General features: G+C 42.6%; 1 protein-coding gene across 1 annotated transcript in view; it reads right to left on the bottom strand.

Annotated features, from left to right (window-relative positions):
* Window positions 1-5859, bottom strand: part of TRUB1 (TruB pseudouridine synthase family member 1) — a 52523-nt gene extending 46664 nt beyond the window's left edge. The window contains exons 1-2 of the mRNA XM_056850460.1: window positions 5751-5859; window positions 3239-3334 (exon numbers count right to left, since the gene is read on the bottom strand). Of these exons, the coding sequence (XP_056706438.1) occupies window positions 3239-3334; window positions 5751-5859 (205 nt within the window). The remainder of the gene's footprint in view (window positions 1-3238; window positions 3335-5750) is intronic.
* Window positions 5860-13797: the final 7938 nt, after the last annotated feature.

Raw genomic sequence — 13797 nt, 5'->3', positions numbered from 1 at the left:
TAAAGCATGGGTTAATATACCACTGAAACAACGTAGGAAAGGTGGTAAAAGAGCAAACAAGTTGACATTCCTGGGGTATCAGACAGGAATGAAATCTTACCGTTTTGTAAATAACCAAAATGCATTAAGTTTCAGTCTTTCAGCTACATTCTGTGAGGATGCTAATTGGCCTAAGATACATGCAAACCAATTACCATCCACAGTACTGTTACCTATGAATGATAATTCTGAAAACATGCCAGAGGTAAAACAGGAGGTGCAGTCACCAATACATGCAGACTCTGAGAGTGTGCAAAGTGCAGATCAGAGAGTAGTGCCAAGAGTGTCCTCTAGATCTACAAAAGGTATTCCACCTCAAAGGTATGGTGTAACTGCTAACCATGTGTTTGTTAAAGTTCCAACTGATTACAATGATGTGTTAGGTCTAGCCTCAGAAGAAAAAAATGCTTGGTGTCAAATGAAGTATTTTCCTTATCTGAATTGCCAGCAGATAAGAAAACTCTGAGTTGCCGTTGGTTGTACAGACTCAAAACCTTGCCAAATGGGAATGTTAAATATAAGGCAAGATTAGTTGCCAGGGGATTTACGCAGGTGGTTGGACAGGATTATTATGAATCATTTGCCCCCACGATTCACATGGAAACAATAAGAGTTGCATTAACTAAGGCTGGAGCAGAAGGAATGCTAGTTGATCATTTTGATTTTGATACTGCATATCTGAACGCACCTATTGAGGAAGAGTTATATTTTGATCAAATACCAGGGTTCAAATGTCAAAATGCCAAAACAGTGTTAAAATTGCACAAGGCATTATATGGCTTAAAGCAATCAGGACATGCATGGAATATGTGTATAAAAAATGCTTTAACCAAAAAAGGGTTTAAGCAGAGTGTGTCTGATGCATGTCTGTATCAAGTGGAAATATGTAAACAAACCTGTTATTTATTACTTTTTGTGGATGATGTATGTCTAATGTACCACAACAAGGAACAGTTGAAATGGTTTATGCAGACCATACAGGAAATGTTTACAATGAAACATCTAGGACCAATTAAGAATTACCTAGGGGTGCAAGTCTCCAGAGATGAGAATGGTTGGTTTGAACTAAGCCAGGAGACTAAAATAAGTGAATTGCTGGAGAAGTATAACATGAGTGAAGCGCATGAGGTTACAACACCTATGACAACAAGTTACAATAGGGAACCAGATGATAAAGTGTTTGAACAGAAAGGATTGTATCAATCACTAGTGGGATCTCTACTGTACATAGGATGTTGGACCAGGCCTGATATATGTGTTGCTGTTCACTGGTTATGCAGAAAACATGCCTGTCCATACCAGAAGGATTGGGTGGCAGCAAAGAGAGTTCTAAGATATTTAAAGGGAACCATAGCCAACAAATTAGTGCTGAAAGCAGACCAAAAACCAGCATTAATGGCTTACAGTGATGCCAGTTGGGGTGAACATAATGATGGCAAGTCCACAACAGGATTATATGTTTTAGGATCCCTAGTACAGTGGAAAACAATAAAACAAACCCATGTTTCCACAAGTACATGTGAGGCAGAATACTCAGCTTTAAGTGATTGCCTAGTACAATCAGAATGGTGCATTCAATTACTGTCTGACTTGAAGATAGAATGTACGGTACCAATAACTATAATGTGTGACAATACTGCAGCGCAACAATTAGCAAATGACCAGGGAGTGCGCACTAGGAGTAAGCACATTAATATGCGGTATCAAAATGTACGGGATGCTGTGAATAGAGGGATAATAAGTCTGAAATATTGTACCTCTGAAAATAATGTAGCAGACATATTTACTAAATGTTTGAATACTGAAAGGTTTCAATACTTGAAGAAATGGCTGTGTTTAACAAACGTTTGACTAGGGAGGCGTGTCAACATATGTCAAAGTTATGCCTAGTCTGCAGTTTGCTAAACAGATCATACTGATCAGAGTGACAGCTAAGTCATGTGATGATGCTGGTCTGATCCAGTTTGTACAGCCAGGAATGGGGATTTCCAGAATGACTCATCTCAGGTGAACTGTGATTGGTCATAAATGTGTATATAAGTCTGTGTAGCGAATGTAAGTTACCTCTTGCTGAAATATATATGCTGGCGGAGCATGCTGTTGCTCAGAGCTGTGAATGTTAACAGCCAAAGGACTCTGTGTAGATATTGTAAATAAACTGTACATAGCAGAACTGCGTGGTGTGAAGTTGCTACCAGGTAAACTCCTGAAGTCCAGACAAGCTGTGCGCGACACTGCCTCAGTCCGTACTCACAAGAATTTTTCTTTCTCTTTCTTTTAGATTAATATCAGTAGAGATATCTGCTAACGGCTTCCTTTCAAAGCGGCAGCAAAAAAGGAACTGAGGAGGGGAGGGGCGCCCCCCCGAGGCACACGTAATGGCTGGGCGGGAAGCCGTTCACGCGCCTCGGCAGGAGCGCCCCCTCTAGGGCTTAGGCTAACAATTTTTTCCGGCAGTTGGCCTGCGAGCAGGCGCAGTCCCAATGTGGGGCTGCACCGGGACCGAAGATGAAGCTAGGTCTTTTCAGTGGCCACTCAAATGCTGTGGAATACTTTCTACCAGAGGATTGCTTGGCCACATCACATGCCTCATTTTACAGCAAGTGAAACCATTTGTTCCTGTCAGGCTTCTAGTCACAAATCATCTGCTGATTAAAACAGTTTTATTCTGCTCTGGGATTTAGACCAGGGTGGTTTGTCTATTCTGAACAGATCTAATGTCTTAGTTTTAGAGGCAGTGTGGTGTAGCGGTTAAGAGTGGTGGCTTGGAGCGGTGGAGAACCGGGTTTGGTTCCCCACTCCTCCACATGAGTGGCAGAGGCTAATCTGGTGAACTGGATTTGTTTCCCCACTCCTACACATAAAGTCAGCTGGGTGACCTTGGGCAAGTTACAGCTTGGGCAAGTTACAGCTCTGTTAGAGTTCTCTCTCAGCCCCACCTACCTCACAGGGTGTCTGTTGTGGGGAAGGGAAGGGAATATGATTGTAAGCTGGTTTGAGTCTCCCTTAAGTGGTAGAGAAAGTTGGCATATAAAAACCAACTCTTCTTCTTCTTCGACGAGTTCAACCACTTTGCAAATTTTTAAAAATCAGTATGAAAGTATAGTAAAGATATAAGCCATTTATGGATATAAATACACATAAGCCATTTGTGAATATTAATACACGTAAGCTATTTGTGAATATTAATACACATTACCTAGTACTCCAGTAGCAGCACTATCTAGAATCCCTCCATGTCCAATCTTTAGAATGTGGTTCCTCGTCTTCCTACTAGGCTTTGGCAAACCAGCTTCTGAAACAATAAAATCCCAAAGGATATGAAGCTTCACAATATCATACATACAAAAAAACCAAAGTACATACATTTGACATTCATGTTGGCAGCTACCAATATTGCATAACTAATTCAATAGAAACTGTTTAATCTCAAGAAGGGAGGAAAATTGTCAGTTAGAATCACAGAAATGATCACACAAAGCTAATAAGCTCACCTAGAGCTATTTCTCATCTCCAGAATTGGCCAGCATCAGATAATTAATTATTTTAATGTTTAGCACTGGGTTTCATTATGTTCCACTGCAATATACAAGAAACAACACATTGACCTATTTGTTACAGTAATAAAACCGTAACTGTCAGTAGTTGCAGAATTCCTCCAGTGTTGTCAACAGCACACAGCAGTGACAATATGTTTCCCACATTTAATGATATATAATGGCTGGGATCCAGCAAACTCAATGCATAACTGAGTCCCTAGCCAGCTACGGAAGGCAAGACATGTGATATTTCAAGCTGTTCAATAAACCACAATGAGAAACCCTGACTATACTTGCACACCCAGCTACTGGATCATGGGCAGACGGCCATGTGGTCCTCTATCCAGAAGAGGCAACAGCTAGCATGCTGAATGTAGAGATGAGAAAACCAAATAACTACTCTTCCTTGGATGCTATTAGTGGAGAGGAAGTCTATCAATATATTAAATAAACACATTGACTCCTAAACTGAACTCTGAAGTTGTCATTCTTTTCCTACCTTACAGAACTTTTGTGAGATATGTATTTTGGAAGAAGGCACAAGCATAACAAAGACCAAACTAACAGTGCATTCCTAAAGAGAGTGACTCCAGTCTAAGCCCATTCATTTCAATTGGCTTAGACTGGAGTAACTCTCCTTAGGAATGCATGGTCAGTCTCAGCAGGCCTGTGTAACTTTGAATCAAATTTTATGATGAACAATTTTAGGGAAGCATTCTTAGCTATTTACTCTGCCACTCTGGAATTGTACCAGGCCCTATGTAAGCATATGCTTAACATTATCATTGCAATCAATAGGACTACGAGAGTTAGTACTTAGTTGGATTACATCATGACTAGCGTGATCAGATTGAACCTCATTCTAAGAAAAAAGGTACATTGAGACTTGGCATTGTCTCAGACAACAAAATACAAAGAAGCCAGGTGCATAACATTCCCGTGTCTTATAAAAGTGCTTTAGTACCCTGCTTTGGTGGAATGAGTAACTCAACCTTTCCAGCAAGTCAGTTATAAAACTGGGTATGAATTCCAGGGGGTGATGTACTTGATTCTCATTTGCAAAACAAACACAGCCTTGTTGAACTTTTTTATTTGCATCCGATGACACATCAAGGCTCTCATTTTTCATTTAACACAGTACTTCTAGAGATGGGTCACAATTCTCACAAGAGATGGATCATGAAGAGAAGAAAGAGAGTGAGCTGGGAGAGGAGGCTCCGATAGTACATTTCAGTTTGTTTCTGTGCAGAAACACATCCTGTTGCTCATAATAAGCAAATGACAGATAAAACATTAGCTTGTTCAGGATTAACTGATACAAGATTCCTGTATTTTGTGCTGGGGCAAGGGAAAGTCATGTGGAGTTATTTTTTAATTGGGTCCCAAATAGTACACTAAATTTACATGTGGGTTGCATATCAAGAAGTTTGTGAACCACCCAAAACCACTGCTAACAGAAACTCCTAGATACAAACTCTCAAATCTCAAGGGCATTTGAAGCTCCGAGTTCTCCTGAAGGAATTTAGCAAGTACCTATAGCAAGAAACTGCAACGGGTTATGCCATTAAAAAGGGCTCAGGGTTTGTTTGTGTGTTTTTTCCCCCTAAAGGGACACAAAGAACACACTTGTGACTTTCACTTCATTGATACACACGCACAATTCGCCATCTCTGCTTGGGTGAAATATAGTAGAGCCACTACTCCAAATCCCTTTGAAAAATCACCTGAGGAAACACTAGTATCCACTAAGTCAGATTCCACTAAGTCAATTTCACTGAGAAAACAAAGATTTGCCCTTTTTGCTATTTGTGCCGGGGGGAAATTAAAAAGTAACATGGTGTTCAATTTTTTAAAATGTATTTCTTTACTTCATTTATACCTCACTTTACCCAGTGGGTACCCATGGTTCTCCTCTTGTCCATTCTGTCCTCACAACAACGCTGTGAGGGAGGTTAGGCTGAGAGTGTGCGAATGGCTTCAGGTCATCCCGTAAGTTTCCAAGAGAGGATTCAAACCTGGATCTCCCCAATATCAATCTGAGACTCCACAGCAACACATGGCCTCATACAGATGCGATTCCCCTCAAGAACAACTGAAGTTACACTTTCGGTGACTTTCCCCCACCCTCCCCAGTCCCCAAATGTCACATCTTTTCTCACCCCCTAATGGTACCTGCCAACAGCTTCGCCTTAAGATGGTTCAGCACATCTGCTGAAGTTGGCCCTTTGGGTTTATACACAGCAAACAGCCCGCTAAAAGACAAAAGCTTAGCAGCAGCCATGTTCAGTACAAGAGGAAAAACACAACAACGCTGCAGAGTGGTCTTCTTTGGCGGTAGCTACTGGAAAGGAGCGCTGACGCAAGGAAGCTTATGCTGGAACAAATGCAGTCAATCCTTTTAATGCGTCCCTGAGACTAATTTTGCCGCAGAAGACAGAGCCGCATTTTCTAACCACCTGGTTCTGCAGGGCGGGGGGGGGACTGCAAAGCGCTCTAGAAGCCACCATGCCTCTCGAGGGCGCGGGGGAAAGGAAGCGAGCCCAACCGCGGGGGATTGTGGGATTTGCAGTTTGTGTCGTCAGGCAGGGAAAGGTTGAAAGGCTTTCTGGGAGTTGTAGTTTGTTGGTTCCGGCCGGCCTTTTCGACGGGGGCTGTCTCTGAGCAGAAATCTCTTATCACAGCAATAGCGGGGTGCGAAAATATAAAAGGGGGGAATTAGTAATGAGCTTAGTCGAAATGCTTGAATGCTTACTTTGCTTGGATTTTTTTTCCCTCATGTTTAAATCCTTCCATATAAATAGGTTGGAAGTTATTTAAAAAGTGGATTTAATCACACACAGATAAACAGATGATGGGGTGTTTATTTTCTGTATTCAAGGGTACTTCCATCACAGCTGGCAGAAAAATCCCATTGACTTCCATCCTGCGTTTAATGTATAGTCAGGCGGGAAAATCCCATTGACTTCCATCCTGCGTTCAATGTACAGTCAGGAGACCTTTACAGTCCTGCCTTTAGAACATAAACAATCAATGACATCTAGGGTTGCCAGGTCCCTCTTTGCCACTGGCGGAGATTTTTGGGGCGGAGCCTGAGAAGGGCGGGGTTTGGGGAGGGGAGGGGCTTCTATGCCATAGAGGTCAATTGCCAAAGCGGCCATTTTCTCCAGGGGATCTGATCTCTATCAGCTGGAGATCAGTTGAATTAGCAGGAGAGCTCCAGCTAGTACCTGGCAGTTGAGAGAATTATGCGCTAGTACTAGCAAAGTCTGGCTGAGGAAACAATAGTACAAGGCTCAAACAATCAATTTGCAAAAACATGTATTGGACAATTACAACAGTGAAAGTGCAAAGAGTGTTGAAAACGAAAACTTATAAACTAAACTAACAATAATAGTCTAAAAAGTTGATAGGTTCAAGTCAATAAATATGTTCAATTCAGTAAATGTATTTCAATATGAAGTCAGGAAGACTCTATAAAAGTTCATGACAGTGTATCTTTCGCTTGCATGGAGGGAACGAAAGTCGGGAGGAGAGCTGAAGAAGCCGCCCGCGGGGGCGGCGAAAACGCAAGACATCCAGACGGCGTTCCGCGTCTCCTCCCCACTGTATGCAATGTTTATCCATAACTTATATTTCTTGGTCACTGTAGGCGTGCACATGCTTCATACTCTATTGCCCAGCAGAAATGGAAGGATTTTTTTAGAGACAATATATCACTCTGAGCACAGAGGAGCTGCTGCGTTCTGACAAACTGACTTGGAAAGCGGTTGCTTCTCCTTTCCTGTTAACCATCACTTGGATAGTGGTCGCACCTCTGCTCCATGACTGAAAATAATTATATGACACTGACCAGTTGTTTAGTCCATTAATCTTAACTGCTTCTTCAGAGTCTTTTCAAGAAGAATACCTATGGCCTGCTTCTCTCCAACCTGGTCTTAGCCTATTATTTCCTTCAACTGCGGCACAAAATGCACCACTCAGGGTCACAGAGTTCTTTTCAAAGCGGCAGAAGTACTCCTAGGGGTGGAAGATTTGGTAGTCATGATAGAGAAAATCTGTTCAGCATGATGTCTGCTGTATGATATTGTCAAGATCTAAGGCTTGAGTTTTGACCAAGTTCTGAGCAAGTATCCTGCTTTGTATTAATTTAGGATCTTGCCTTAATATTGGAAGTTGCAGTCCTAAAGCAACACATATCCTAAAGCAAGCAGGCATTTGACACAAAAGTGCCAATTTCTTCCCCAGTAGATGAATGCTCATGAGTCCTGGTATCATGAAAGTGGTCAGTTGCAGAAGGGGCGACAAGAACTGTCATGAGCGCCAATGGAAGCAAGATCTAATGGGAAATGTTTAATGGTACCAAATATAGTACAGCAACAGTTCAATCATGAGCAGAGCTGAACCTTTCTAAGGCTGCGATCCTGAAGTGGGGGGTGAAGCTTCTTAGGATCTGGCATGACCCCCGCTGGCATAAGTGCCCCTTTAACCCAGGATAAGGGGCACATGCGCTGTCCCAGGGGCAAGCACGCCGCTGACAGGGAGCCGCGGAGCTGCGTTGGCCCCTGCCACCATTGCAGCCATGTTGGCAGGAATTCCCGGAAGGGGAAGCCTACGCTGGCATGAGGGACGTTCCTTTCACCCCAGGAATACCCCCTCGTACTACAGCGTTGCTGCACTACCTTTTTCGGTGGCGCAGCCCCCTTGATGGCAATGGGGCGTTTTCTTTTTATTTATTTTTAACCATTTTTTTTCCTTTTCAGCATCCAAGAAGCCTCTGAGGAGGCAGCTACCAGTGTATACCACAGTGATAAGTATACCACAGTGACTGCCTCTCCTTGCAAAGACTGCTAGAACAGCAACATGGCAGAATGTGTGTTGTAGGAAGTTGCCATTCTATCCCTGTTTGCACGACTGCAGCATGAAATTATGCTGTACATCCATACGTCACTAGTAGAATATTATTTAGTCTCTATCCATTGAGAATCTGGCAGCATTACTCAATATTTTATACTTGTCTTCTACATGGTAAGAAACTTCATTACATATTAAATAAGCTGGCCTTATTTATAGTCCTGCTCAGGGTGCCTGTGGTGCTGAAGAGAGAACGGCATTTCTTTGTACAAGTTTACTATGCCAATAAAGGTATTTGAAATTTGTACAAGTTTGTCTCTCATCTCTCAGTGGTTGGAATTGGGTCTTCTCTAAAGTGTTGCTAATGGGCCGCAGCTGCAGAAGGAAATGACTCTGAATGGCTGTTTATTTACTGAAGGCATGTTAATGAAAACCTGTGAGTGTGAATTAATGTCAAATGACTCGTTTTGTATGGCTTTGGCTTTATTTTCTATTCCAGTCCCAAGCAGAAAAAAGGTAACACCAAATCTTTGAATGTTCCTGATGCCAAGTTAGTTACCCAAGCAAGATTACAAGATCTTCCTATTATTAGTCCCATTTTATAAACTGGAAAAAAAGAGGTTGAGACATAATTCTTTCTTGCCCCCGTCCCTTTCAGCAGCTGTCCCTCCTCCCCTTTCATTCTTTTTAAATAATCAGCAATTGAATATGCCTATATTGATATAACATTATAACTGTGCATTATACAGTTATATATAATGTACAGTTTACAGGTTCTCTGAATTCCCAGCTTTCATTTAAAAAAAGTAAACCTCTATCCCCTTTCATTGCTGAGATACTCCTTTCCCCTTATATCTCTGCATATTCAATGGCCGTTTCTTAAAAAATTAAAGTCCTCTGGTGGCGGGGAGAAGAAATGGCCACCGTGGGCAGGGGGGATAGGGGAAATGGCTGCCTTGTAGCCAAGAAAATCCAAACTTTCCCACCAGCCTTGCAGCTATCCAGGCTTTACTGAGATCTTTCCCAACATGTCTCAGCAAAGCAGGTTTGTGAAAACTCGACTGAATGCTGGGGAAGATAAATGAACGTGCCCAGGAGATAAATGAACGTGTCACAGTTCTGTGGGGAAGCAGGAAAACAACCCACTTTCCAGTCGCCTCTAACCCAGGGCAAATAACTAAGGTTGCCAGCTCCGGGTTGGGAAATACCTGGAGGTTTTTGGGGCGGAGCCTGAGGAAGGTGTGGTTTGGGGAGGGGAGGGACTTCAATGCATCAGAGTCCAATTGCCAAAGCGCCCATTTTCTCAAGGTGAACTGATCTCTATCAGCTGGAGATCAGTTGTAATAGCAGGAGATCTCCAGCATAAGCCGAAAGTATCCTGGTATCCTGTAAAGAATCCTGAGGTTCATTGGCTACCAATAAATATAATCTATATAAGCTCCCAGCATTTAATTATTTTATTTAGAAGGAAATCTTTCCCAAGCTATAGTGTGGGACATTATAAGATAATTATTTCTGAGCTGCATGTGGATTTCCATCTCTAATATCCGCATGTTTGCCTCTGCAGTGACATGAGACCCAGCTTGATAATTAGAGGCAGGGGAAGCAAACAAATGTATTTACTAGTCTTTTGAATTGGTTCCTAACAGAAGGTTGAATAAGCTCTTGTTCCAGCTGAAAGGTATTTATAATTACTGTTCTTTGGGAGGCAACTGAATTTTCCAAATGTATTGCACTAATAATTGGGACAGAGACAATAAAGAAAATGACAAACCAGCATATTTATTACATGTGTAATCTGCGTTAAGTCCCTGTGAAAAAGGCAGACTATAAATAACGTAAATAAAAAAGTTCCTCTCCCTCCCACATTTCTTTACCAAAGCAGGTGTCTGACATGGCTTAGAAATGAAAACCTTTTTTTTTTAAAGAGTGTAAAATTAAATGGTAAAAACAAATCACATAAAGACACAGCAAAATGTAGTGGTTAACATGTTGGACTAGGTTCTGGGAGATCGAGGTTCAAACCCCCACTCTGCCAAGGAATTCTACTGGGTGACCTTGGGCCAGTCACTAGGGCCAACTCCAGGATGGGAAATACCTGGAGATTTTCAGGGTGGAACCTAAGAAGGGAAGGGTTTGGGGAAGGGAGGGACTTCAATGCCATAGAGTCCAATTGCCAAAGCGGCCATTTTCTCCATGGGAACTGATCTCTATCAGCTGGAGATCCATTGTAATAGAGATGTCCAGCTACCACCTGGAGGCTGGCAACCCTACTAGTCACACACAGTCTATCTTACCTCACAGGGTTGTTGTGAGGATAAAATGAGCAGAAGAAAACAATGTAAGGCACTTTGGGTCCCCATTGGGAAGAAAGGTAGGATATAAATGAAGTCAATAAACAGCTCCCTTAGGACAGCAGCAGTAAAGAGAACAGATGCCACAGTTTTTAAAAGGTCAGGATCTAATGATGAACTGTTACCTGCCCCTAAAAGTAAGGAGAAAATCAGCTCACCAAGCTTCCTGGGAAAGAAAGGAAAATGTTCTATAACTGCAGCATCACTTTAGAAAGGGTCCTATTGCATGCAAGTCCATCATGACTGTACATAAACTGCAGCACATGATGAAAAATTTGTGCATTTGTAGCTACTGTTCTTTTCCAGAGAACCCATTTTGATAATGAGACATCTATGTTGTGCTGGAGATCAAACCACCTGAGAACACACTCCACTCTAATTTAGACACACCCCTCCTCATCCCTGATGTGTTAGGACTGGTAAGGACAGAGATCTTCAACCTATCTACAGCTGAATGTGGCTCAATACAGAACCAAATATAACTATTTTTTTAAAAAATCTCTAAATTAAGCTGTATTGGAGGGTAGGTGGGAAGCTAGAATAGCCAGTATGTGAAGGGAATGGCAGGCAAAAAAATTATGGAATTGATGGACTTCTTGGAGATGTATTACAGAAAAAGAAATGAGAGAGATGCATAACTGCCTGTAATCCAGGTTCGAACCACACACAGTTTTATGCTAGAACATTAAAATAATTATGAACAGGGTTTATTATTATTACTTGATGTGAGATCTCCATGCCATCTTCTGGGCATGGAGTAGGGGTCACTGGGTGTGTGAGGGGGAGGTAGTTGTGGAATTCCTGCATTGGGCAGGGGGTTGGACTAGATGACCCTGGTGGTCCCTTCCAACTCTATGATTCTATCTCATCTGTCTCATTTTCTAATGAAGGACTTGCAAGATCCAGTGTTTGGGCTGCAGAATCTTTATAGTTAGCTCTATTATATGGTCAACAGAACTTTCAGTAAAACATTTATTAAAATTAAATATAGGAATTGTACCATTTTTCTGTTCCAGGGTAGCATCACAGCACTCAAAATCAGGCTTCTGGGTTGGACATTGGTGAGTCCTGAGGATTACAACTTTACTGTATGTAAAGACATTAGTTATAATTAGGGTTTCCAGGTCCCTCTTTGCCACCGGCGGGAGGTATTTGGGGACGGAGCCTGAGGAGGGCAGGGTTTGGGGAGGGACTTCAATGCCATACAGTCCAATTGCCAAAGCGGCCATTTTCTCCAGGGGAACTGATCTCTATCGGCTGGAGACCAGTTGTAATAGCAGGAGATCTCCAGCTAGTACCTGGAGGTTGGCAACCCTCGTTATAATGCATTTTAAATGTTTGAGAAAGTTATGTTACAAGATTTACGGCGCATTTTATATGCAGAGTTACTTCCATCTTAGCTGTATTTATTTAGGAGATTTCTGTTCTCTTCGGAGTCCTGCTTGAGGCACCTTACAATTAAAACAATTAACTATCAATATAAAAACAACAAGAAATTAAAACAAGCTAAGGGAAAGCATGAAACAGTTTACAGAACAGCATAAAACTGAGACCATTGATTTGAGTGGAGTGATTCTGTAAAGGATTGCACTGTTAGAGATGTACATGCGGCAGCCAAATGCAATTAATGGTGTTTCTGAAGTTGTCTCTAAGCCAGCATGTTTTCTGGAAGGTCCTTAAATTACTGGGCTTCTGATCCAAAGAACATCCATTATTCCTAAATCTAATGCAACCTGTTTTATCTCTTAGTGCTCCTTAGTGAAACATTAATGAGATGCTCATGCACAGCCACTGAATTTGTCTGATTAGTTCATTCATGTTTAATAAGCTTGATGGTTACACTCTTGCCTAACAACAGGCATTGGACAGAGTTGTATTTCATAAGTCAGAATGCCCCTAAATTTAGATCTGAAATGGTAGCTGAGGGCGACTTGGCACGAGATTGATCTAAAAAACTCTGAATGTAATTTGCGCACAGTTGTTGCCATTTCCCCTTACAAATAAAAGCTCAGCTTATTAACGGCAGTCTCCTCCAGTTTCCTTCTCCTGGTAAATAAAAAGTGATCCTACAGAGGTAGCCTTTCATTCACTACAAATGAAATAAAGCCTATGTCGTATTTGCATTCAGTGACCGTGTCATGGTGGAGGTCCAGAGGCACCTGAAGACGACTAAATGCAATTTATTGCAGCAAACCTTTTGTGAGTTTCCTCCGATGATGCAAGATGTGCCTGGCTCATAATTGTGTTGGTCTATAAGATACCATGGGACTTTTTTTTGCAACAAACTAGAACTGAGACCCATTTCTTTGATCCAGAGATGTAAGGAGAACATAGTGAACAGCTCTTGCTGCAGCATCCAAAAGAAGCCAGGACAGGGCAGGGGATGACCATTTCAAGTAGTTTCATAATATATGAATGTACAGTTAGGTATACTGTGAGGTACAGTCTGCTCCAGAGCGGTCTCCTGGCACTCCTCCATCTTGAGCACCCCTTTTTCCCCACAGAGGAAGGTTCCCACAGGCCTCAGAATGAGTGGGAAGGGGGTTGCACCATCTTGTTCCTCCTCCTCTCGACTGGCCACAGCCCCTCCACATTCAGGGACAGCCAGTTGCTGCTTCCTCCCAGGCCTGCCTCCAGAACCATCCTTTTATACCCTGACAGCTCCTCCCCCAGCTGCCCCAATCGCCTCCATGATCCGTCTTCTCCCCCCTTAATCCGCCACCTACTGGGTTGTCACTCACCCAATCAAGCTGCCCTGGCCCTGGGCATTCCCTAGTGATGACGTCACCGACACTTGTGTTTTCCTGCCACTTGTGTAGGTTTGTCCCATGCCACTTCTGTAGGTTTGTCCCATGCCAGCCTCTGCAGGTGAGTCCCAGGGGGTGTTGGGCCAACCTGGGAGGTGGAGGAAGCCACCTGGCTCGCCATGGGGGCAGCCAGCGCAGGGGAAGTCACCTGGTTCACCCAAGAAGCGGCTGGAGTTGGCGCAGTGGTCTCCATCGAATGGGAGCCCA

The sequence above is a fragment of the Euleptes europaea genome, chromosome 5 (assembly GCF_029931775.1).
Source record: "Euleptes europaea isolate rEulEur1 chromosome 5, rEulEur1.hap1, whole genome shotgun sequence".
Lineage (NCBI taxonomy): Eukaryota > Metazoa > Chordata > Lepidosauria > Squamata > Sphaerodactylidae > Euleptes > Euleptes europaea.
The sequence above is the reverse complement of the archived record's forward strand: the minus strand, read 5'-3'. Positions and strand labels throughout refer to the sequence as shown.